The 23,157-nt window shown below is 39.3% G+C and overlaps 1 protein-coding gene across 4 annotated transcripts in view; it reads right to left on the bottom strand.

Annotated features, from left to right (window-relative positions):
- The window catches only part of npnta (nephronectin a), a 100,434-nt gene that overhangs the window by 25,718 nt on the left and 51,559 nt on the right, over positions 1 to 23,157 (bottom strand). For all 4 annotated transcript variants that reach the window (XM_041784873.1, XM_041784875.1, XM_041784874.1 and 1 more), the window contains 5 exons: positions 14,745 to 14,864; positions 11,640 to 11,759; positions 4,709 to 4,843; positions 2,585 to 2,707; positions 926 to 1,348 (listed from right to left, as the gene is read on the bottom strand). In XM_041784873.1, the coding sequence (XP_041640807.1) occupies positions 926 to 1,348; positions 2,585 to 2,707; positions 4,709 to 4,843; positions 11,640 to 11,759; positions 14,745 to 14,864 (921 nt within the window). The remainder of the gene's footprint in view (positions 1 to 925; positions 1,349 to 2,584; positions 2,708 to 4,708; positions 4,844 to 11,639; positions 11,760 to 14,744; positions 14,865 to 23,157) is intronic.

Here is a 23,157-nt window from a genome sequence, read left to right as displayed (position 1 = left end):
TATGGCATTAAGAATTCATCACAGGGCCTGACATGCCACAACCCAGGGCTGGAGGGGGGTGACAGCTAGAGTCAAGCTCGACACACGCCCCGAGATCGCTGGCAGTTTTCGGGCCCTTGGGACATCTACAACACAACCAGTGGATCGTTGCAACTCTTCTACCTGCCTGGACGGTACCCTTGGCTATGCTAACTCAACAAATTACCTCCTTACTCCATCCTAAAGATGTCAACGTTTTTATCTTTTAAACAGATTTTTTATTACCATGCCCCTGGTAATAAGCACATAAACGACAAGGGTTGTGTCAGTCCTCCTTTCCTACCATTACCCTGCACAGTCCTGTGTGTCCCATTTATTCACAAAGTGGAAATTCTTGTTTCATTAAGCCAGTGCTTTGTCTTTAGTTCAAATGAATCCGCTAAGAAAAACAGAGCTGATACCAGTACCGATGTTTAGAATAATGATTTGGCAGATGTCAATACAGTGTACTTCTTTTGGGGTACAACCAGTATTTTAGTTTATTTGGCATACCCATTGGTAGAGCAATTTAGGATTTAAAGGACTATCGTCCAATTATTTTTTCTTAGTTTTACCGATGTACACAGATTGTCTATTAAAAAGCTAGAAATTTTTCTCCAGGACTTTGTGCAAATAGTGAATGTGAGACCAGGTTTTAGTTTTCGCAGACATTACCTTGAATAAATTTTGCAATTATATTTTGTTGGTTCATTTTCTCCGAATTTGAAGGGTTAAATGTGTGTTTAAATTGACAAGTATCAAATCTTATTTTGAATAAAACCTTTACATTTTGGCAGTGATGGCCAAAAACCAATTATGTGTATTGTAAGTTGTGTGAAAGAGGTTACAAAAATGAAAGCCAGCGAGGTATAAACAAAGCTGAAAGGAAGAAAAAGCTTTCTCTTACTGTGGACATCTCCTCTCTGTCTGGTGACCTCCTTCTGAATGCTATTGTCCACAGGTGTGACTGGTGGCGGTGGTGGTTGGGGGCGTCTGGTTGGAGGCACTGGCTTCGGTGGGTTGAAGGGCTTAGGTGTGGGTACTGGAGGCTTCCTGGTCGGGATCAGGGGCTTTTTGGTGGGAACAGCTGGCTTGCGTGGCGCTGGAGTTATCCTCTTTGGAGGAAGAGGAGCTTTGGTCTTTGGTTTCGTTGTTGTGGTTGTCGTCGTTGTGGTGGGTGTTGTTTTGGGAATAACCGGGAAGACTCTTCTTTGTGTGACCGGCGGACGGAGGGTGGTGGTCCTCCTCTGATCCATGTCAGGGATTTGGTTGTGATGATTCGGAGGCAGTTTGCCTGGTCTCGGCGGGTCAATAACCACCTTAGGAATGGCTGAAATAATAAGAGGACGCAGATGGAGCAGTGAAATATGAGCACTTTAGAGTTAATGAGGCACAGAATTGCAAACTAACTGCAGTGATTAAGCTGACTTTTGCACAGGAGGGCTTCTTTTCATCTACTGAGACTTCTGATATCTATTAACTAAATGTTAGCATGCTGAAACAAATTAGATGTCTCAAATGTAAATGAAGCAGAAGCTAACTTATAAAAGAAGCATGTTGAATCTGCAGGCTTATATTCATTCATTCTGTAAACCTTTGACAAAGGTTTTGGACATATTTTCCTCAATGGGATTGAGAAAGGAAAAAAAGAGGGCCGGGTTTTTTTTGTTACAAGAGATCAATTTTAACTTTGGTGTGATCAATATTGCTTGACTGAGGCTTTTTATCCATCCATGTGCGTCCTGATTAGTAATTCTTTGTGTGCTCACAGCCAGAGGCCTCGCAGCATCAAGCTAAAGCTGCTCTGTGAGTGTTTGTGTGACGTTCAAACAGGCTGCTGTGCCCCGGAGATCACCCTCGCCCTGCTGATGTCATCAAAGCTTCACCTCCTCCTCCTTTGTTCCTCTGCACATTCTTCACGTCAGGAGCAGAGACGGAGATGTGGGGGTTTGGTGGAGGCGGTGATGGGTTGGAGGGGGGGCTGCATGAGGGTTTCATGAGTACGGACAAAGCCAAGCGGTTTGAACTCTGTTATTGCCGTCTCAGGTTGCAGGCAACTTTGATATGTGACACACGGATATGGATATTGCAACTCAACTCAGAGCACTCCCTGGGGCGAAGTATTTGAGGCTCATATCACCAGGAGGCTCCGTGGACTCGTGGAGCGGTTATGTCTGCCAGATGATTAAATAACTATGGGGAATAAATGACTCGTCTTCCACTGAGCTGCTGTAAAAACTGCAGATGCACAGATTTGTGTGTCAGCAGCCAAAATAAGACAAAGAGAAGAAATATTTCACATTAGACGATGACTCCTCTTTTTTAGCTGATTAAAATGGCCAGATGTCAGAAATTCTTGCAGCTTATTTGAGCCCACGTAGAAGGGAGCAGGGTGATTTAAGAAATGACTGACAGCCATTACAAAGGAAGGAATTTCAGTCTGGACTCCAAACATGCAAAGCTATTCCTCCCTCTCTCCTGCTTTCCTACCTTTATCAAAAACACAGGAAGAGAAAAAAAACAAAAGTGAGGCCCCATTCCTCTTAGTGAAAGTGAGTATTCTTACGTTTGCAGTCGTGGCCCATCCCCCTGTAGCCGTCTTTGCATTTGCACTTGTACGAGCCCGGCGTGTTGTAGCAGGTGGCGAAGCTGCTGCAGTGGCTCTGACCTAAGGAGCATTCATCCACATCTGAAGGATAATGGAAACATAACAGTATTCAGCTACGGGCTGCATGAATAAAGAAAAAACACTTCAGAGTATCAGGCTAATTATGAAACCACTTCAAGGGAGCTCAAAGTTTATCTCCAATGAACTGGAAGCAGTTACAGGAACAAAGATCTCTAAGAGCGCTATGGAAAAATGATTATGAAAGTTTGTAGGTAAAAAAATCTTTCTTAGATAAAGATGAAGGGCCAAGAAGCATCCTAGAAAATGATCACTGCTCAAAACAGGTGGTGAAACAGCAGCTATGAGCAACTATAGCCTGCCTTTGAACTGTCATGCCTTGCAAAAATATTTGAGTGGTTAGTAAACGAGCAACTTAGATTATTCTGTTTCAAGTTCACACCAGCCAGGTTTAAAACAGAAACACAGCAGTGTCAATGCTGCCACTCTTGTTTTAAATGACACTGTATATAAGCCTCAGATAACAGGAAACACAGTGCAGCTCTTTTTAGTGACCTTTGCAAGGCTTTTTGACATGATTATTTATGCAATACTTTTAAGCAAGCACGATACAAGATTTTAATTATTACTTTTACAGCATTAAATGGTCTGGCTCTAAGCTTCATATCAGAATCATTAACCCCCTATCAGCCAGCCTGCAGCCAAGACTTTTAAGCAAAGATGACCAAGCATTCTTCATCAGGGCCCCTCAACTTTGGAATGACTATCAGTGCTCAAAATAGGTGCTAATGCAGCAGCTATGAACTAGAAAAGGCCTATCTCTAAACTATCATGCATTGCAAAAATATTTCAGAGGTTAGTAAATGAGCAACTTAACCATTTTTTTTATATTCTTTTTCCAAAGCTGAGACATAAAACTAAAGTTGACAAAGCATTCTCCATCAGGGCTTGTCAACTTTGGAACGACCTGTCTGAGAAGGCATGCAGGATCAGTGACATCTTTTAAATCACTTCTTAAAACTCACTTTTATAGACTTGCTTTTATGTGATGCCATCTTCTTATTCCATCTTATCCTTTTATTTATCTCTGCTGCTTTTTATTGTCCCTTCATTCATTTTTATTTCTATCATCATTGTTATTACTATTTATCTATTGTGTTGCTAAATAAATTTTACTCTTATTGTCTCAATTAAGGCTGATATAAAGGCTGATAAATATAAAATCTGTGTTTCTTGACAAAGTGGTCTTACTTAACTGAGTTTATATGTTAATAATAAAAGTGGCATAGATTGAAAAATCTGAGATACCTAAACAGCAAAAACATGTTAAGGACAACAAGCAGACTCATAATAAGAATACATGATTTTACCTGCATGATACCAGCATCGTCAGGGTTCTCTAAATACTGCCTCTCCCCCGGACTACTGGTCTCTTTAGATTTTTTTAAAAGCAGATTAAAGGTCTTGGAGGAAGATACATAAGGTTGTAGATGTTTGACTAATGACTTTGTGCTCTGTGTCCCAGGATTGGTATCATGAATGAACATGTAAATATTGACATATCGGTAAAATCTCAAGCTTGCACATACCTAATAAAATGCCATGTGCAATGTGGAATTTCTGTCTGTATTTAAGTCCAGCTGAAGATACCTGCACTGCCTACAGCATAGTAGTATCTGCAGGGATTCAAAATGGAATTAAAAGTACCAGTTCCAAACACCTAGAGTTGAGTTTGTCATGTGTGGAAAAGTTTTTATTCACTAAAAGATCATTATGTAGGCAGAGTGAATAATAACAGAAGCAGGAGCAGCTTGACTGCACATGTGGGCACTAAACTATTATTTAAAGAAAACTTATACATATGCAAACCTTTCATTTCTGTGTTTAAGTTACTTTTTTGCTATGTTTGTGCATGTGCTATATTTCAGCTTCTCTCAACAGCTAACATAAAAGAACACATGCATCACTAAAAATAACTTGGCAATAAGTCAGACTACCTCAGCACTTGTGTGACCTTTGTAAGTTGGATCTTGTAAATCCTCTGAAGAGACCTGTTGACATTACCTATGCACTGATATTTCCCGTTGATGTATTGCAAGTCGAAGCCTTCATGGCACTTGCAGATGTAGCTCCCGAAGGTGTTGATGCATTTTCTAAACCTGGGACACACGGCTATTCCTGCTGCACACTCATCTACATCTGCAAAAGAAAATAAATACACAGGTTATCATTACGGAGGAGAAAATATTTAAATCAAAGACAATATATTCATAATTTTTCATCACTAAAGGACCCTTTTAGAGTTGGATACATGACGCATTTAATGCATTCAAAATGAAAAACTTCAAGGTTAAAAGAGATAATTAAATCCAAAAGTAAACAAACACTTCTATTCATACCGGGCGACTTTTTCACCCTCCACAGTTAGTATTTATTTATGAACAAAGCACATTATGTATTCTGTTCAGCAAGCACAATACAATGCAAACTAGCTTGTTTCATTATTTAAAGACCTATTCCAAGTGTCTCTGATGTGTTGATCACCTTTGCCGGTATGTGGCCATTAATATTTAGACACAGAGTTGCTCAAAGCGTTCGCCTTAAAATCATTAATTTATCTACTGAATAATGCAGCAGAGACACTGCAGTGCTGCAGGGACGATTGTTTAAAAGGGTCTTAAAAACACACAAACACCTGGACCACCTGGGAAAACAAGCAAGTGAATTAAACCGGCAGAGCTCTCCTGTCCCCGAACAACTGCTGTGGGTCCCATCAGCAAGGCATTTTTATCCCGAACTGCTGCTGTAATGCTGCTTAATGCCAACAGATAAATTATTCAGATGCAAACAGAGCAGGGCTGAGGTATTATCATGACAGTCTCTGTGTCTGTAAACAAAATCCCATATGGTTTGTTTACCCGTGCCTGTTTCTATGAATGTGAACATCTGTCTTTAGAACAGCCTCACATAAGCCCATTTTGAGCTCTGGATTGTGTTTTACTTGTCCATTTGTCTGATACATTTAGCAATTTCTGTGTGAGGCAGCACTTAAATATGTGTCTGATACCATTCTCTTTCAACAGCGCAAATTAATGCTGTGTTTTGTCATTAACTGTCAGTTTTGTTGCAGTTATGTCATTTTGCAAAATTACTTCAGTGCTTTGTTTGGCTGTATCATCAGACATCTCTTTTAAATGACTTCTGGACTGATAAATACATTTATTACATTTAATAGAGCTATTATTCATACAAAAGTTTTCAGTAAGACATTAAGGTCTGGTTGAAAGCTCTGAGCAAACATGGACACATACTTTTTATTCACTATGTTTTCCAATGATACAAAGTAGCTTTCCATTAAGATCACCAACAATTTTCTTGCTATCTTGACATAATAAGAACACAATCTTTCCTGTGATAGCGAGTTAATTCCAGTTGTTTTCTCGAGATGTTTCTTATTTTTCTTATGAGATTGAATAAGGCAAGAGCTGCCCAGCATCAAAAGTAAAAAGTAATACAAAAGGACACAAGTGCTAGTCAAGGACAGGAGACAAAACTCAACTTGTGAAAAAAGGCAGTCTGAAAAGAAAGTCTAAGGCACTCTGTGGTTGTATAAATTCTGAATAGTAAAACCTTTGACCTCTGTTTGCTAATAACCCGGACAGTCATTCATTTTTGTGTTATTTTTCTTACTACCTTGGAAAAAAAGCTTGTTTTCTTTAGCTATACTGGTATATTTTCTGGTGATGAAGAAAACCAAACAAGAGGCTTGTTTCTGTGTAGGCAAACAATAGGATGTTCACATTTACAGTGCCTATAAAACAAAATTTACCCCCTCGGATGTTTGACCCTTTAGTATTATAACTTCATTAATCAGTCATGGTCAATGGTAATTCTCTTGCAAACTGAAAAAAACTGTCCACCAGGATTTTGTCACATTAATTTTACCTCTATCTTAACAAACTGTTCAGGGCCGGCTGCTGAGAAGCATCCCCACATCATGATGCTGCCACCACCATGCTTCGCAGTGGAGATGGTGTGCTAGTGGTGATGTGCAGTGTTTGGTGTCTGTGAAACATAGCATCTTGTCTGATGGCCAAAAAGCCCTATTTTAGTCTCATCAGACCAAAGAACTTTCTTCCACTTGACCATGGAGTCTCCCACATGCCTTTTTGTAAACTGAAGTCAAGATCTCTGACTGGCGAAGAACCGCTGTTGTATGCACAGTCTCTCCCATCTCAGCTGCTGAAGCTTGTAACTCCTTCAGAGTAGTCATCGGTGTCTTGGTGACCTCTCTAACTAGTCTCTTTCTTGCACGGTCACTCAGTTTGTGAGGACGGCCTGATCTAGGCACATTTACACATGTGCCATATTCCTTCTGTTTCTTGATGATGGAACTAACTGAACTCTGAGGGATGTTCAGTGCCTTGAAATATTTCTGGTGTCCATCCCCTTACTTGTCCTTTTCAATAACCTTTTCTCTGAGGGGCTTGGAGTGTTCTTTTGTCTTCATGGTGTAATGATAACCAGGAATACCTATTAACAAAGTGACTGGACCTTCCAGACACAGGTTTCTTTATACATCAATCACTTGAAACATTCAACTGACTGAACCTCTGTTGAATTACGTCATTCACTTTAAAGTGGGTACATATTTATACAATTACTTACATTACATATTTTTGTTTAATTAACATAACTCTGTAGAAATCTGCTTTCACTTTGACATTAAATGGGTTTTTGTAATTTTTTGTAAAAAAAAAACAAACAAAAACATTATATTGACAATGGTTGAGGGATAAAATCAATGAATACTTTTTAAAAATCACTGCATGAATGTTTTGTGCTTTTCCAACTCTAGTTGTACGATATAAATAAGTCAACATAGTTGCCACAGTTGCCATGAAGAAAACAAAGGGGAACTACCGGTTATAAAAGGAAACTAAGTGAATAAAATGTGTGAATGAATGTCCTATTAGGGCTTCCATACTGCATATTTCAGTTGCTTCATATGGAGAAAGAGAATTTGACATAGACATACCCAAAATACCTGGACTCCAGGTTTAAAAGAACAAAATGTCTGCTTAGGGTGTATTAGAAGATGTAGAGTCTGGTTGGACTTTAGTAAATTCAGACAGATGGGTGTTGGGGAATAACTGCGACATTTTATCAGTCTGGATCACAGGATATTTGAAAGGATATTTAAAAAGGATGTAAGATGTCTTGTTCACAACACAAATAAAGCTGATATTGATCAGCTTGCCTGCACTTTCTTTGCCAATGTGAATAATCTGATGTACCTTACCACCCAGCGGAGAGCTTCTATTTTAATACTTTTATCCTCTATTATTTCTGCTATTGCCTGTTATATTTGGAATCCCCTGGATATGAATTTATGTATATATAATTAAATGCTTGATTTATGTTTATTCAAACAAATAGTATGTTAATTCTGGCACCAGGGGCTGTTAATCAAAAATTTAAACAAAACAAAAGATGGTGAGTTGGGAAACCCTCCACTGTGAGCCACTGTCATGTCTGCATGGTGTATCTGTCATGGTAGCTGCAGCTACATGCTCCAAACTGTTACAGTTAGAAAAATTAGGGTTTCACTGTTGGAAGTAAAGGGTGTATATGACACAAGAGGTTTTCTTTTTTTCAACACTGTCTGTAGACTGTTCATTTCTGATGGCCACTCTCACAGATGTTCACCTGAGACACCTTATATCTCAGAACGGAAATATACACTAAAACTTTTAAAATGAAATCTGATCAAACTTCTGTTCTGGGTTAGGGTGAGGGTGAGGATACCAAAAGTTAAAAGTTAAAAACCTGAGCTGCAAAACCTGATTAAAAAAATGTTAAATAGAGCTGAGTAAACAATCTGCTCACAGGAAAAAACATTCTAATGCAACCAGTGTAGCTTAGGTAGCTCTGTTAGCTACGCAAGTTACAAAGATAACGTAGCTATGTAGCCATCAGAGCTACATAGCTACGTTCTTTGGGATCTTTGCTAAGATCACATAGAAGCTACGTAAGCTACATATACAAATTATCTATGTAGCTAAGGTAGCTTTAGCTACCTTTGCTAAAGCTGAAGATGCTAAAGATAACACAGCTCTAGATAACAGAGCCAAGTAGAGAACGGAACAAAAACTAAGCTCACAAAGCAGCTATGCAAGCTACATAGGTACATGATGTACGTAGCTAGGTTAGCTTTAGCTACGTTTGCTAAAGCTCACGTCTAACTTACGCTGGCGTCAGGCCAAAACCGTGTATCCTAATTTTTCATTATTTTTTTTCATAAATCAGTGCTATTCGTCATCCTTTACATCTATTAGTGGGTTTTTTAAAGATTTATTTTTGGGTTTCCCATGCCTTTATTGATAGCTGAGGGCGGTGGACAGAACTTGAAACAGGGACAAGAAGGCTGGGGAGAGACATGCAGGAAAATGCCACAGGCTGGATTCAAACCCGGGCAGACCGTGTACATGGTTGTGTACATCAGTGGTTCTCAACCTTGGGGTTGGGACCCCCTTAGGGGTTGCAAGAAACTGAGAGGGGGTCACCAGATGCCTTAAAAAAAACAAAGAATATTTTTTAAGGTGACACTCTTGCCACTTTGCCCAAATTTAACAAATACTTACGCTTTTTAACACCAATTTTGCCAAGTTTAGCACATTTTGCCACTAAATTCCTATTTGGTCTATTTTAAATCCATCCCATCACATTTTCTGCCTTTTTTGACCACTTTTAAACCAATTCTTGCCTTTATCAACCCCTTTTTACACCCCTTTTTGCCCATTTTAATCACACTTAACAAATTTTTGCCAGTTTATATACATTTTTATTCCATTCTTCCTAATTTCCACCAATGTTTTGCACCATTTAGCCATTTCAGCTACTTTTTAATCTTCTTTTACCTTTTTTTTGCCACTTTAACCCATTTTTGTTTAATTTTTGCCACTTTTATCTAAATTTTGCCACTGTTAACCCATTTATGTTCTTTAAAAATCCAATTTCACCACCTTTTCATCATTTTTTGCCATTATTAACCAATTTTAGCCATTTTAAACCCATTTAAATCATATTTATAACAAAAGTTTTTTTCATCTAAAGAAGGCTAAATGAATAAATAAAGATATTTGTTTCTGGACCATGGTTTTGCTAACCTCCATGGACCCCCAGTTTGGCTGGGTTCCAGAAACCTCCCCCTTTATCCCTCCTTATAGACAGCCTTGTCTGCACACGACTTCTTGAATGTTCCTGGCTGTTCCACCACCTTCAGGTACAACGGAGGTCCCCCCGTCTCTGGCACCTTTATTTTAGGGGTTGCAGTCTGAAAAGGTTGAGAACTATTGGTGTACATGGTGCATGCCTTAAACCCCTCAGTGGGTTTTAACCAGTTTCAAAGAAATACAGTGTCAAAAAGATGTTGACTATGACTATTTAGTGTTCATTAAATTGAAAATGCACTGTTTTCATTCTCTGAAAAGTGGTGATTTTGGGGATACGAGGTTAGCAACACTGACTTATGTAGAAAAGCTAATTACGTTGCCAGCATAGCTATGGTAGCTTTAGCTAAAACGAACAGTCACTATTTATGTTGAGTCTACACATTATCTAATTCTGAATTTGACCTCTGACTTTTTTCTGTTTTATTTATGAAATGTTTCTTAGTTTTTAATGTTTGCAATATGGTTATTTCATGAATGTAACTGGCCGTCAGAAATGTATAGACTGCTGCCAGACCTCTTTCCATTCTTTAATAATACACATTACAGTGCAAGAACTGGTATATTGTACTTTAACAAGATAATTTTTATCTCATCTATTAACAAAAAACATTTCCTTTAAAAAACAATATGTGCAATTTTAAGGAAAACATACAACTAAGTGACTAAGGATTTAACAAAAAGTGATAAATCCTTGTCTCTGATTGGCTTTTTTTTTCAGCCTGAGTCAGCTGGTCTTTTCTGTAAGTAGGAATAAGTTGGTTGATAAGTCTACTTATCTAACTTGTAAAGCACTTTCTTACTACTAAGAAGGATACTTTGTGCACACTTAAGCTCACTTCCTGTAAGTCTGATGCTATGTTTGATCCCTTCAACAACAAAATGTGTCGACTTAGGTTTCCAAACATCATACTGTGCAAAAACATCTCTGCATCTCTCATGTCTAAGTCTCTGCTTTCATAGAGGGAATCACCTCCATAAATATGATTAGTCACTCTTCATAAAACTCTCCATAAAACAGCAGCAGCTCTCAGAAAGATGCAGAGACAGCCCATTAAATTGTTGTAACACCTGTGGCATGCCACCCCTCCTTCCCCTCATCCATCAGTTTTTATGATTGATGTCTGTCCTGTTTCAAAAGCCCACCCCCCTATTATCTAGCCTGCAGTTAAGTCAGACTATAAGGCTGTGTGGAACAGCCTGTATTTAAACCTGACACAGGTTAACTACCTCGACCTGCCCCGTCATTGTTAGCTGCCCATCTGATGAGCCACGTATTGAAAGAGGTAGAAGAGGGGAGGAGGAGGAGGAGGAGGGTTACTCCTGTTTTTATTTCTTTTCTGCTGCAACAGCTGGAAGATGTGAGCAGAATAAAGTCGCTTTTGGGGGGACAATAGCTGAAATGCCAGGATTCTCAATCAACGAGATTTTTAGCTTTATTTGCTAAGTGGTTTTGTCTGAGCTCCCAAAATGCATTTTTGCTGCCAATTTTTCTTTCTTGCTCTGCCAAAACAGTTGCATTTGATGATCAGTCAAGCTAAGAAGAACAGCTAATAAAGATGTCTTTGTATGGGACTTTAACATGAATATGACATAAAGAGTAGCAAAATGAGGCTGAGATTTCAGGGTTTGGTGGACATGTAAGAAAAAACATTTAGTGCAGCAGAGCTGTTTGCATTTAATGCTCTTTTTTTTACATTTTGAAATGTGGTAACTGTGCTCTTTAAATAAACCACCCCTGCCCTGCCTTACCCATGACTTACCCACGCAGGTTCTTCCATCCGGAGCCAGCTGCAGTCCCGGCGACGGACACTGACACCGGACCTCTCCTTTTAGCACCTCGCATCCATACTGGCAGTTAGCCATGGCACAAGTGCGAGCATCTGAGGGCCACAAGGGAAACGCGACACTTATTAACAAAGGCAGAGAAAAGAGGCAACAGATTATACAGCTCTCACACATCCACACACACTCTTCCTACACTCTTATCCTGCAGCCAGAGTGAGTATGTGTGAGAGCCGCGGCCACTCGGCTGCATTTTCTGATATTAGCTGATCTGACCCTGAGGTGCAGACAACACTCTGCCATTATTAGATTCTCTGCGCTCACACACCTTGGCCCACGCAATCCTCCCTTCATCCTCTCCTACAACTACACACTCATAATCCTTCTCCACCCTGTGAGTGTGCAGCCCCTTCTGTTGTTGAGCCGTGACGGGCGGATCAAGCCCCTCCAAAATAATAATATAATGGAACAGATTTTGTTCAGCCGCTCTCAATAACTTTGGACCTTAAAAAGGAAATTAAAAAGTGAGGCTCATGCTGCTGCTGCTGCTTCTTGAGGCACCCTGGAGTACGGTTTGATGACTGAGGCAGACCAGGCTGATTAAATGCTACAGTGATCTATTGATCAAAGCACAGGCTGGGGAGAAAAAAAGGAGCGGCGAGGTGTTTAACACTATCATGCCATCATCAGACAACAACAGCGTGAGCAGGGCCAGGCTGCCTGGAGTGGTGAGCAGTTCAAAACGGGAGGTAAGATGATAAAGAGAACTTACTTTAAATGAGTCATGCCATGACGGATAGAAAATAGTCTTTAGGTGGGGCACAAAATTTGCAAACCCCAATTCCAAAAAAGTTGGGACAGTGTAAAATATGAATGAAAACAGCATAGTCATTTTCAAATTATATTCAATGGAATATAGCACAAAGACAAGATATTTAATGTTCTAACTGACATACCTGTTTTTTCACCTTTAAATATACATGTTTTTAATTTGACACCTGCAACATGTTCCAAAAAATATTGGGACAAGGGCATGTTTGCCACTGTTTCACATCACCTTTCTAATGCAATCTTCACCTTCTAACGACACTGTGCAGGCACCATGGGACTGAAGATGCTAACAGTTGAAGTATTGAAAGTGGTAATCTTTCCCATTTTGTTGCTCAAAAGTTCTGTTGTAAATGTGTGTATTGTGAAGCACGATGGTGGCAGCATCATGGCGTGGGGATGCTTCTCAGCAGCTGGCCCTGGATGGCTTGTAAAGGTAGAGGGAAAAATGAATGCAACAAAATATAGGAAAATTCTTTAAATATATACATGTTTTGAATTTAAGTAATGTGCCATAGTCCAAAAAGTTTGGGATAGGGGCTAAAAACCACCTAGGACATTTCACAGCTATGTACATTCATTGTCTACAGGTGATGGTACCTTGGGTATAAAAATGTCATCCTGTGAAAGACCACAGGGGCGAAAAATCAAACACTATATGAACAATGTTCTTTGATATGCAAGGAATTTAGAAGTTTCAGCATCCACTGTCTTTAAGGATCAAGACCCAAAACAATCCCTTAGGGCAGTACTGCATTAAAAACTGATCTCATCCTGTGATGGCTATTAAAACTACACCTCGGAATACCATAGTCAGTTATGTTGCTGCATCTATAAACGAATGTTTCACATTCAAATTGTTTTTCAAAATAATATACGTCAAGCCCTTCAGGCTAGAGAGGAAGAGGACCATTCAGATTGTTATCAACACAAACTTGAAAAGCCAGCATTTGTTATGGTATGGGGGTGTACGAGTGCCCAAGGCATGGGTAAATTTCACATCTGTGAGGCCACCAGACGGTGCCAAAAAAAGTATTTACCCTTGGATGTTTTTTATTTTTTTATTGATTTTATAAATTAACCATGGTCAATATCATTTGGCTTTTTGACAAAAAAAGGTTGCAAAAACCCTTTAAAGTGAAAGTGAAAACAGATTTTCACAAAATAATGTGATGGCAAATAAGTGATGGATAAATATTCACCCCCTTCAAGTCAGTATTTAGTAGATGCACCTTTGGCTGCAATCACAGCGCTAATTCTTTGTGGACAGGTCTCAATCAGGCTTGCAAATCTGGACTCTGCAATTTAACTCCATTCTTCTTTACAAAACTAGTCAAACTCTGTCAGGTTGCATAGAGATTGGCATGAACACCCCTTTTTTAAATCCAGCCATACATTCTCTACAGGACTGAGGTCTGAGCTTTGACTTGGCCACTCCAGAACATTCACCTTGTTGCCTTAAAACCATCACTGTGTAGCTTTCGCTGTATGCTTTGGCTCATTGTCTTGCTAGAAAATAGGTCAACTTTTTTGGAACACGTTGCAGGCATCAAATTCAGAATGTGAACTCAAAACTACAACAGCAAAAATAACAACAACAACAACAAAACAATAAAACCCCCAGTAGTTTGTCAGTTAAAAAAAAAACTTTTTTTCTTTTTTCTGTATTCAAATTAAAATATGTTAGAAATTATTTACAAATCACTGTTTTGTTGTTTTAATGACATTTCAAACTGTGTCCAAACTTATTTGGAAGTGGAGTTTGTCAAAGCAGACATGTACAGACAATAACTCCCTTCCTGTAGGACACCCTGTCCTGTAGGACAGCAAATAAGATCTGCACTTTCACTGAAGGGTGTAACTATTGTGTTACTTTCACATTCTCCATTAAAAGGTCTCTTCACAGTGGTTCTTCAGACTGTAGAGCTGCTGCAATGATGCAAATCAACACAGGCTTTAATCAAAACCGTCTATCAAAGGATTGAGAAGCTGCTGTCAGACACACTCACACAAGAGGAAAAAATCTGCCTCATAATAGAAAGCAAATGTCATGAGCACTGCTTTATAAGGATGAATATATCTGTAGTGAAGTGAGGAAAGGCTTTGCAGAATCATTTTCTGGCTGCAAAGCAGGATAGAGGTTATAAAGACAGGGAGATGGAAGAGAAAGTAATTCAGGAAGGAGAATACACACATTTCAGCCAACAAAAGAGTGATCATGGAGAGGTGTGCATGTTTGTGAGAGACAGACTCACTTCCACAGGTCCCGTCAGGCATCAGCATGTAGCCGTTGAGGCAGTAGCACTTGTAACTCCCGTATGTGTTCATGCACCTGTGTTTACAAGGCCGAGGCTTCAGGCCGCACTCATTCAGGTCTGCAGAGAGACAGAGGGAGAGAGACAGCGTAAGTGGACCACAGGAGGGACAGAGAGGGAGAGACAGAGACCCACCTCAAATTAGTCAGAGGGCAAATGTGAAGAGGTCAATCACGTCAAACCTCACCCATCCATTTAGGTCTGTCTGTGTCTGTGTGTGTTTTGGAAAGAGGGGGGGTTGGAGTTTGAGGGGGTCTTAGAGGAAGTGAAGTGTCGCCTTGTTCTGACAAGCCTGCACCTCCCTTGTTTGATGGTTTAACAGGAAGCCAGTGTCAGCTGTCAACCTGCCCATTACCTGCAAGTGATAAAAGATGCTATTATACCCTCTGACTCACCAAACGCTGGCCACTGCACCATCCTACACTCTTTGATAGATACGTATAATTCCACTGTTTTTTTCTTTTTACACAGCCATAAAAGCAGAGAAATCTCACCCTGAACAGCCAATGAAAAACTTATTACAAAATGATGCTGTCTTGCCTCTGGAGCAGCGTGGGCTCCAGGGAGAGAAGAATATGCCCTGAGCTCAGCACCTGTCAAATGCTCATGCAAATTCGAGCCATTACACGGCTCTTGCGGTAGACACTTTGACTAGTCCAACGCAGGTGTAACTAATAACATTATTAATGTCTGCAGCACCTTTTTCCATCGGTGCGCCCTTGTTGTGTGTTGCCTCTCTGACACTTCTAAATGCAACAGAGACTAATGTTATTAGTCACACCTGCACTTCCAGCTCTGACAAGTCGAGGAGTCCTTTGAGTGTAGAGTTAAGAGATGAAAATAAATAAAAATATCAGTGTTTATTTCTCATGACTGAAGGTTCCAATAAAATCTTGTTTTAAGGGATGCAACTGAAGTGACAAGCAAAACATCAAATGGTGGAAAGATATCACTATACTCTTTTCTTATGACATCTAGCATCTGGCTTCCTGGGATGAATTAAAAGCAATATTAAAAAGGGCCTTCATCCTTCTCTTTATTACATACACTAGTGTATTTCCTGCAATGACATTTTATGGGTCCTCACCTCATTTTAAAGAACGATGGCTGTAATTAACTTGTTTTATTTTATGCTTAACTTCACGAATGAATTACTTCAAATGCATATTAAGTCATGCAAAGGGAAATATTCATGTTATCGCGTTGAATACAAAGGGGAGGCTTATAACTCAAATAATGGCTGCATTAAAACAAGGTTTTCCAGGGACAGGACCTTAGCATTGGGAAAACTAAACTTACATGATCTATTAAAGTGTCAGCCCCCTTAGGAGTTGTGACCTTTTAATGGTTTTATAAATGAATCATGGTCAATAACGTTTGGCTTTTTTCACATAAAAACATAGCAAAAACTTCCTTAGAATAAGAGAGAAAACAACTTTCTACACAGTTATGTCAATTAAATAAAAATATATAATCAAAATAGTAGACTGCATGAATTATAACCCCCTATAAGTCAGTATTTAGCTGATGCATCTTTGGCTGTAATCACAGTAGAGTCTGTGTGGACAGGTCTCAATCAGGCTTGCACATCTGGACACTGCAATTTTATTCCAATCTTCTTTGCAAAACTGCTCAAGCTCTGTCAGGTTATGCAGGGATCAGGCATAAACAGCCCCATTTAAGTCCATCCACAAATTCTCTATTGGATTGAGGTCTGGGCTTTGACTCGACTCTTCTAGAACACTCACCTTGTCTTTAAAAGATCTCTGGGTAGCTTTCGCTGTATGCTTCAGGTCACTGTCTCGCTGGAGAAATATATCTTCTCCCAAGCTGTAGGTCTCCTGCAAACTGATTAAGACTGTCCTCTAGGATTTTCCTATATTCTACCTAATTGATTTTACCCTCTGCCTTTACAAGCCTTCCAGGGCTGACTGCTGAGAAGCATCCCCATGGCATGATGCTGCCACCACTGTGTTTCACAGTGGGGATGGTGTGTTTGAGGTGATGTGCAGTGTTTGGTGTAAGCCAAACATACCATCTTGTCTGATGGCCAAAAAGCACCACTTTACTCTAATCAGACCAAAGAACCAAGTAAGCAATAAAAAAACATCATGGAGTTTCCCACGTGCGTCAACACAAGTTTTCTTCGACACTTGCTTTCTTTTTGCCGTTCTCCCATGAAGCTTTGACTGGTGAAGAACCTGGGCAACAGTTGTTGTATGCAGAGTCTCTCCCATCTCAGCTGCTGAAGCTTGTACCTCCTTCAAAGGAGGTGTCATAGGTGTCTTGGTGGCATCTCTCACTAGTCTCTTCCAGACACAGGTGTCTTTATACTATAGTCACTGGAGACACATTTACTGCTCTCAGGTGATCCCCATTTCACTAATTGTGAGACTACTAGTACAAACTGGCTGGACCTCTGTTGAATAAGGTCAGTCACTTTAAAGGGGCTGAATATTAATGTGATCATTTCTTCTATGTATCCTATTTTTGTTTAATCTACATTACTTTGTAGAATCTGTTTTCCCTTTGACAATAAGGTTTTTTGCTATCCATATGATGAATAACTTGAGCTATCTGAAAAATGTATCTTGGATCAAAGATAAATCTTGCATTTTTTAGGCACTTCATTCAAAATGATTACTCTGAGAGTACCTAATAGCAAGCTATCTTTCTTTTTACTGCATAGAAAGGGTGTGAGAGTGTCTCAAATATACACATGCTAAATGAGAAGGCATTTATTATGTGCATAAAACATTTTTTTCTAATTTATTGTGATGAATTCAGACCACAGAGATGTGTTTATTGCAAAAGGTCATTTTGCAGTAATAACATTACAATTTACTGTGCACCCCTGCTGTAGGTATTGCTCCAAAGAGATGATCCTCTAAACACTAACCTTAATGTTGTAACCCAACAGATCAGAATCAGATCCAACCTTACTTTAATTTGTTACACCTGTGTGTCTTTTTCATTTGAGAAATGTCCAAATGTGCACTAAAGTTGAGGTTTGTTTGCCCTAAATTAAAGGAAAACAAACCCAAGCCTTAAATAACTGTGTCTTTTTACAGCGCACTGGTGTAACTAATCTATTAGCTTCACTGCTTATCCTTACAGGGTCACGGGGGGCTGGAGCTGATCCCAGCTGACATTGAGAGAGAGTGATTTTATACACTGTGCAGAAGCTGCCAGTCCATCACATGCTTGACACATACAAGCATTCAAAAGTCGAGTCACCATCTGACTCAACATGCATGTTTTTCAGGCTGTTGGAGGAAGCTAGGGCAGTGGTTCTTTAAGATGAGCACAGACATCACTTGCGCATAACTGAAATTAGTAGATCCACTCAGTGTTAGGATCTAAACTTGGAGATCACTTTTTTGCGTACCACTTACTGTAGTAGCTAACAGAGGACCGCTGGGAATTCATTACTAACAGTAAAGTTAGCTTGAGTTGCTTGAATGACTCACTCTGTATAATTTGCTTACTAAGAGCACAGCGGTAATACTATAAAACAGCATTTAAGCTGCCCTTATGCAGAGTTGAAGGAACTTTTCTTGACTGTCCCATGATTCACAGCTATCGGCTGATGGTTCTTAAATGTATAAAAAACATCACTAGGATTAATTCATTGTTTTACCCAAGGTTATATGTTCTCAGTGATCAACTGACAGGTCAATTTAGAGCCAGGGACTTTATTCAGACAAGCATAATGGTTGGAAAACAAATTAAAATGAGGAAGTGGAGGAATTCAGGGCAGCCCTCATTTCATGAATGATTCACAGAGTTGGAGGTAGCATCATGTGGACAAATCTCTTTAAGCTGCAACAACAGAACTGATAAATATTTGGTAATATGGGGAGACAACCTGAAATACATCAGTACTATGGGCAGACCTGGATGTAAAGTTAATATACTGTCTCTACTCTGAATATAAATCAGAATGAATTACGGTGCACATCATTTAAAAATGATGCTTGCATTTAATTTTCTATTTCAACATTTCATTAAATTTCGGTTTCTATTTATTTCTTTTCCTTTCATTTCTTTAGGTCATCATCATTATTTTTTACTGTATAGGTACCATACATTTCTGTAGGGCCAAAACCCTCTATCGCCAAAACCATCACTTTCAGGGAATGAAAAAAAGCTGTAATTTTCAATAAATTGTAACAATGAGTAGTCAGGAAAAAAGTCTACACGCACAGCCAAACCTAGGTAGGCAGGTGCTAAGCCGAAAAAGAGACTGACAAAAAACAGAAAGACACTGCAGGGCTCCAGAAGTACGATCATTTATTGCACCAACGTGACGTTTCGAGCAGAGTTTTTCATCAGACACAGTCTGAATGAACTCTGAACTCTCAGTGAACAACTCAGCTCTTTAACAATACCTACTGACAGATGTAAAGGGTGACCATTAGCACCTAATAATGAAAAAAAAGAAAAATTGAGTTATATATATGTTTGTATATTTGTGTAGGTATATAACAAGGATTGACACAACCCTGGTCATGCACTGGATGCCCTTGCATATTACCAAGGGCATGGAAAAATAATCAGTTGAAAAAATAATTTAGTCCACACATTAAAGAGTGGATATGGTGAGTAAGCACGGGCTAGGGTGGGTAGTAGGGTTGCTACAATCCAATGGTCGGGCTGCCAGTGGTCTCTGGTGCGTAATGCCAGGTGTGAAAAGGCCCAAACAAAACATATGCTGTCAAGCTTGACCTTTGCTGCAGAGTGGCACACATGCGTGTCGACATGTGTTGAGCTTGACTTTGACCGCCTCTCTTCCTCTGTCCAGCCCCGATTATGGCTCATTGGGTGACTGATTAACCCTTAGTGCCTTGCATGCCTAAAACTTGACACATGACTGTAAGTAAATATGAGTCATTTGATTCTGCCCTTTCTATAATTTTACTTCCTGTATTACTTGCCTGCCTGCTGCCTCTTTAGCATTGTCATGCTTTACTAAGCACTGGTTTGAGAAGCTTTCTGTGTTTATTCTTATCAAAAAATGATCTCAGAAATTACCACTTTATTATTGTGAGCCCTGGGACTTCCTGTTCAAGCTAGCTACATAGCTGCTGCATAGCACCGTATGAGCAGAACTGCTACACCAGACAGGCTATATTTTTTGTAACCTTGAAATCATGTGTCAAAACTTGCAAGAATGTCCCCACTAAAGATTTCTTTGGCTTTCTCTAAGTTTTTGCGGGGAAAAAGGAGGGCACATCACTCTTAGTAGCATATTGATCATGCTGCCAATAGTTGTGCAGGACAGTAACTAATTACTCTCATTACTGATATTGAGAATCTTTGTTTTGCATTAGTTCTATTTGAATAAACTCCATAATTTATTCATGGGTAATCTTGATTCTTTCTGAACTCACAGTTAGATTTCAGGGCAGCCTGGAGTTATTCTATTCTCAGGAAGAGAGGAAGTTTTTTTTTTTTATTTCAGTTTCCTTCAAGCTTCTTTTGCCTCCTGAAGAAATGTTCAAGTTTTCTCATAAAGAAAATGGTGTAACTTTTCCTGCAAAGCTTCACTGAAGTGAGAGGAAATGTATGACGAGGTATGTGGATATGGTTGGTAATAATCATCATGCCATTCTTTTTTTGTTATCTCAATTAGTCTCATATTTTGTAAAACAACAGAACAAATGGACATTTCATTTCATCTCATCCCTCTTGAAAGTTTGGAGTTTTTATTGGAATCATGAATTCTAGACCACAAACATACTTAAATATCCTCCAGAATAAAGCACAAATTGTATTGTTATATATGTTAAATATATTTGGATTTACACTAAGGAAAACTATCTTTGTTACTTAATCAGCTTTATCAATTTAATTTGATGTAAGTTGTCCATAAAATGAGCTGAATTCTGCTGGATGTTTGGAATACTCATTCTAATTAAAAGCAGGCTCGGAATAAGAGCTGCTAAAAATACTTAAGATCTCTCCTGCTTTGCAACCCGACCTTAGAATGAAAATGTCCACTGCTAGGAGTAAATGTAAGCTTAAGGTTTAAATACAGCTGTTGATGGAAGCTAATATATTACTTTCATAAAATCCAAAATAGGTCTCCCAAATATCAGCATGCTCCCTCACTCTACCTAAATGTGAGGTCCCTTGGGAGTACCAGGACCCAAAAGGGGAAAACCCAGCACACACAGGAATCCATCAGAGAGGAATGATGAAACAAGCTCCAACAAATATAAATAACATACTCCATGAATATCACTGCCTGTTTCTGGGATACAGTACAGCATCACAAATAGATGTGACTGTGCAGCACATGAAGCTCGTTTTCATCTTGGCTGACCGCGTTATGAATGCTGCCACGTTTAGCTCCTCGGACATATGCGTGGAGCATTCTTTGAGTGCCTCATACCTCTTACATTAAACAGATACCTCTGATTAAAATGGATGAATGACAGCGCAGATGCCCAGTTAGGACATCAGTCGGGCCGCATCTTCTATTAATGGCAGCATCTCACCCACTGAAGAGCAAAGGCGCGGCTGGAATTTGGACTTTCATCTTGCTGAATTCTAACAATTGGCACCAGGCTTTAACTCGTATTCCATAACTGTAAATTCTTCTTGATTTAGAGGTGTCAGTTTGTCGATGGAGTTGTTACATTTAAGCCGACATAGTCGAACATTTATAGAGTGACTTTACTGCATTCAAGAGAAACGATAACAAGGAGTGGACATTAACATGAGCGACAGACTTTTACTCCACTGAATGAAGATATGTGTATAAAAATGATGACATTAATCAATTTAACTGGGAATTTAAAAATAAAGTTATTAGCAGATGTAAAAAAAAAAATCATTAAAATACAAGGCCTCACACATTATTTGAATCCAATTAAGGATGACTAATCTTACTGAGCAATAACAATGCAGTAACATCTAACAAAAATTAGACTGACTGGCAAGGAGGCGTGCCTGATTTATTTCTTCAAATGAAGGCTTGGCTTTGAGAAAGAACACAGATTTTGATATGAGAGGATAAAGTAAATCTAGAAGACATTAAGGGCCTGCGTTGGCAGTGCCCATTTTCAGACAAAATGAATGTAGCCCAGAGTATTTAGTGTTCTGTGTCCTGAGCAAAGGCCTTACATCAGCTGTTTAATGTCAATGCTCTCAGTTAAAAAAAGACGGACCTTTGGAATTCATGGACGTCACTTTGCCCTCACCAGCCAATCAAAATCAAGATGGGGAGGGACTTTGATATCAGCTTTGTCAACAACAAAAGCGGATAAGTTGAAGTTGAATTCTGGAGGTCTACAGAAGCTCTTAATGCCAGGGTATGAATACTTCACATTGTTTTCATGTTTTCTTGGTGATCTTAATGAAGCATTGATTCCCAATTCGGGAACCAATGCAAAGGTACCAAAGATCTCTGGGGAGGCATGGGCCCTGTCTGCTTTGATGTTGTCAAAATTAGATGTGCGTACATTTTATTAAAACCATGATTAGTCCTGTTAAATTGGGGTTCGAGGCAAAAACTGGAGCGCTGATATCTCAGGGTTCAATATTTCTGAGATGATTTTGAGTCCCACAGTGTCATTTTAGCTCTATTCTGAGTGAAATGTAGTTGGTTATTTGACATTGTTGATCCACCAGGGTTCAGCTCAGTAAAGAGTCAAATGATCTAAGTTCTGTCTACTGCAATTTCAAATCTGGGGGATCTTTGAGCAAAGTTTCCCATCATGCCCTTTGGCAGAGTGTTTAGAAGTGTATTAGATGTGTTTAGTTCTGAGGTGATGCCTGCTGGGGCTCTTTCGCTCATGTTTCTGGTGGATTACTGTTGTCTTTGGTGCGTGAGATACTTATGGCATGAGTGAAGTTATTCACTGAGTTAGAGCTTCTGACTTTAGGTGCTCCTATAAGACGTATGAAGGATATTCTTCATCAGTATGCATGGTCTAGCTACGAGGTTGACTCTCTGCTTTGTTGTTGCCAGAGGAGACCCACCTTACCACAGATTTTCAAGAGCTACTGCAGCTCTGTATAAAACATCAAACAATGTCAAAAGTGTAGTTTTACTATATGTAGTGTGGACCGGCACAAAATGCATAAAGGCAAATTTCCAAATAGGTGCATCAGTAGTTAGAATGTATATTAAAGGGTATGTGTGCTTGCCTTTTAAAGCTGACCTTTTACTTTTGCTTTCTGCATTTGTGGTTGCAAAATTGGTTCTTTAAAAGGTAGAAATGCAGGTGCAGTGCGATGTCAAGGTAAAAACTGCAATGTGTTTTTATAAACTAAACTCATCTTTTTGCCAAATGCAAATCACAGCACAGCTTTTCTTCCTATTCTTTCAGCACTTATGAATATA

Source organism: Cheilinus undulatus, linkage group 4 (genome assembly GCF_018320785.1).
Source record: "Cheilinus undulatus linkage group 4, ASM1832078v1, whole genome shotgun sequence".
Lineage (NCBI taxonomy): Eukaryota > Metazoa > Chordata > Actinopteri > Labriformes > Labridae > Cheilinus > Cheilinus undulatus.
Note: the sequence above shows the minus strand (reverse complement) of the source record. Positions and strands in the feature narration are given on the sequence as shown.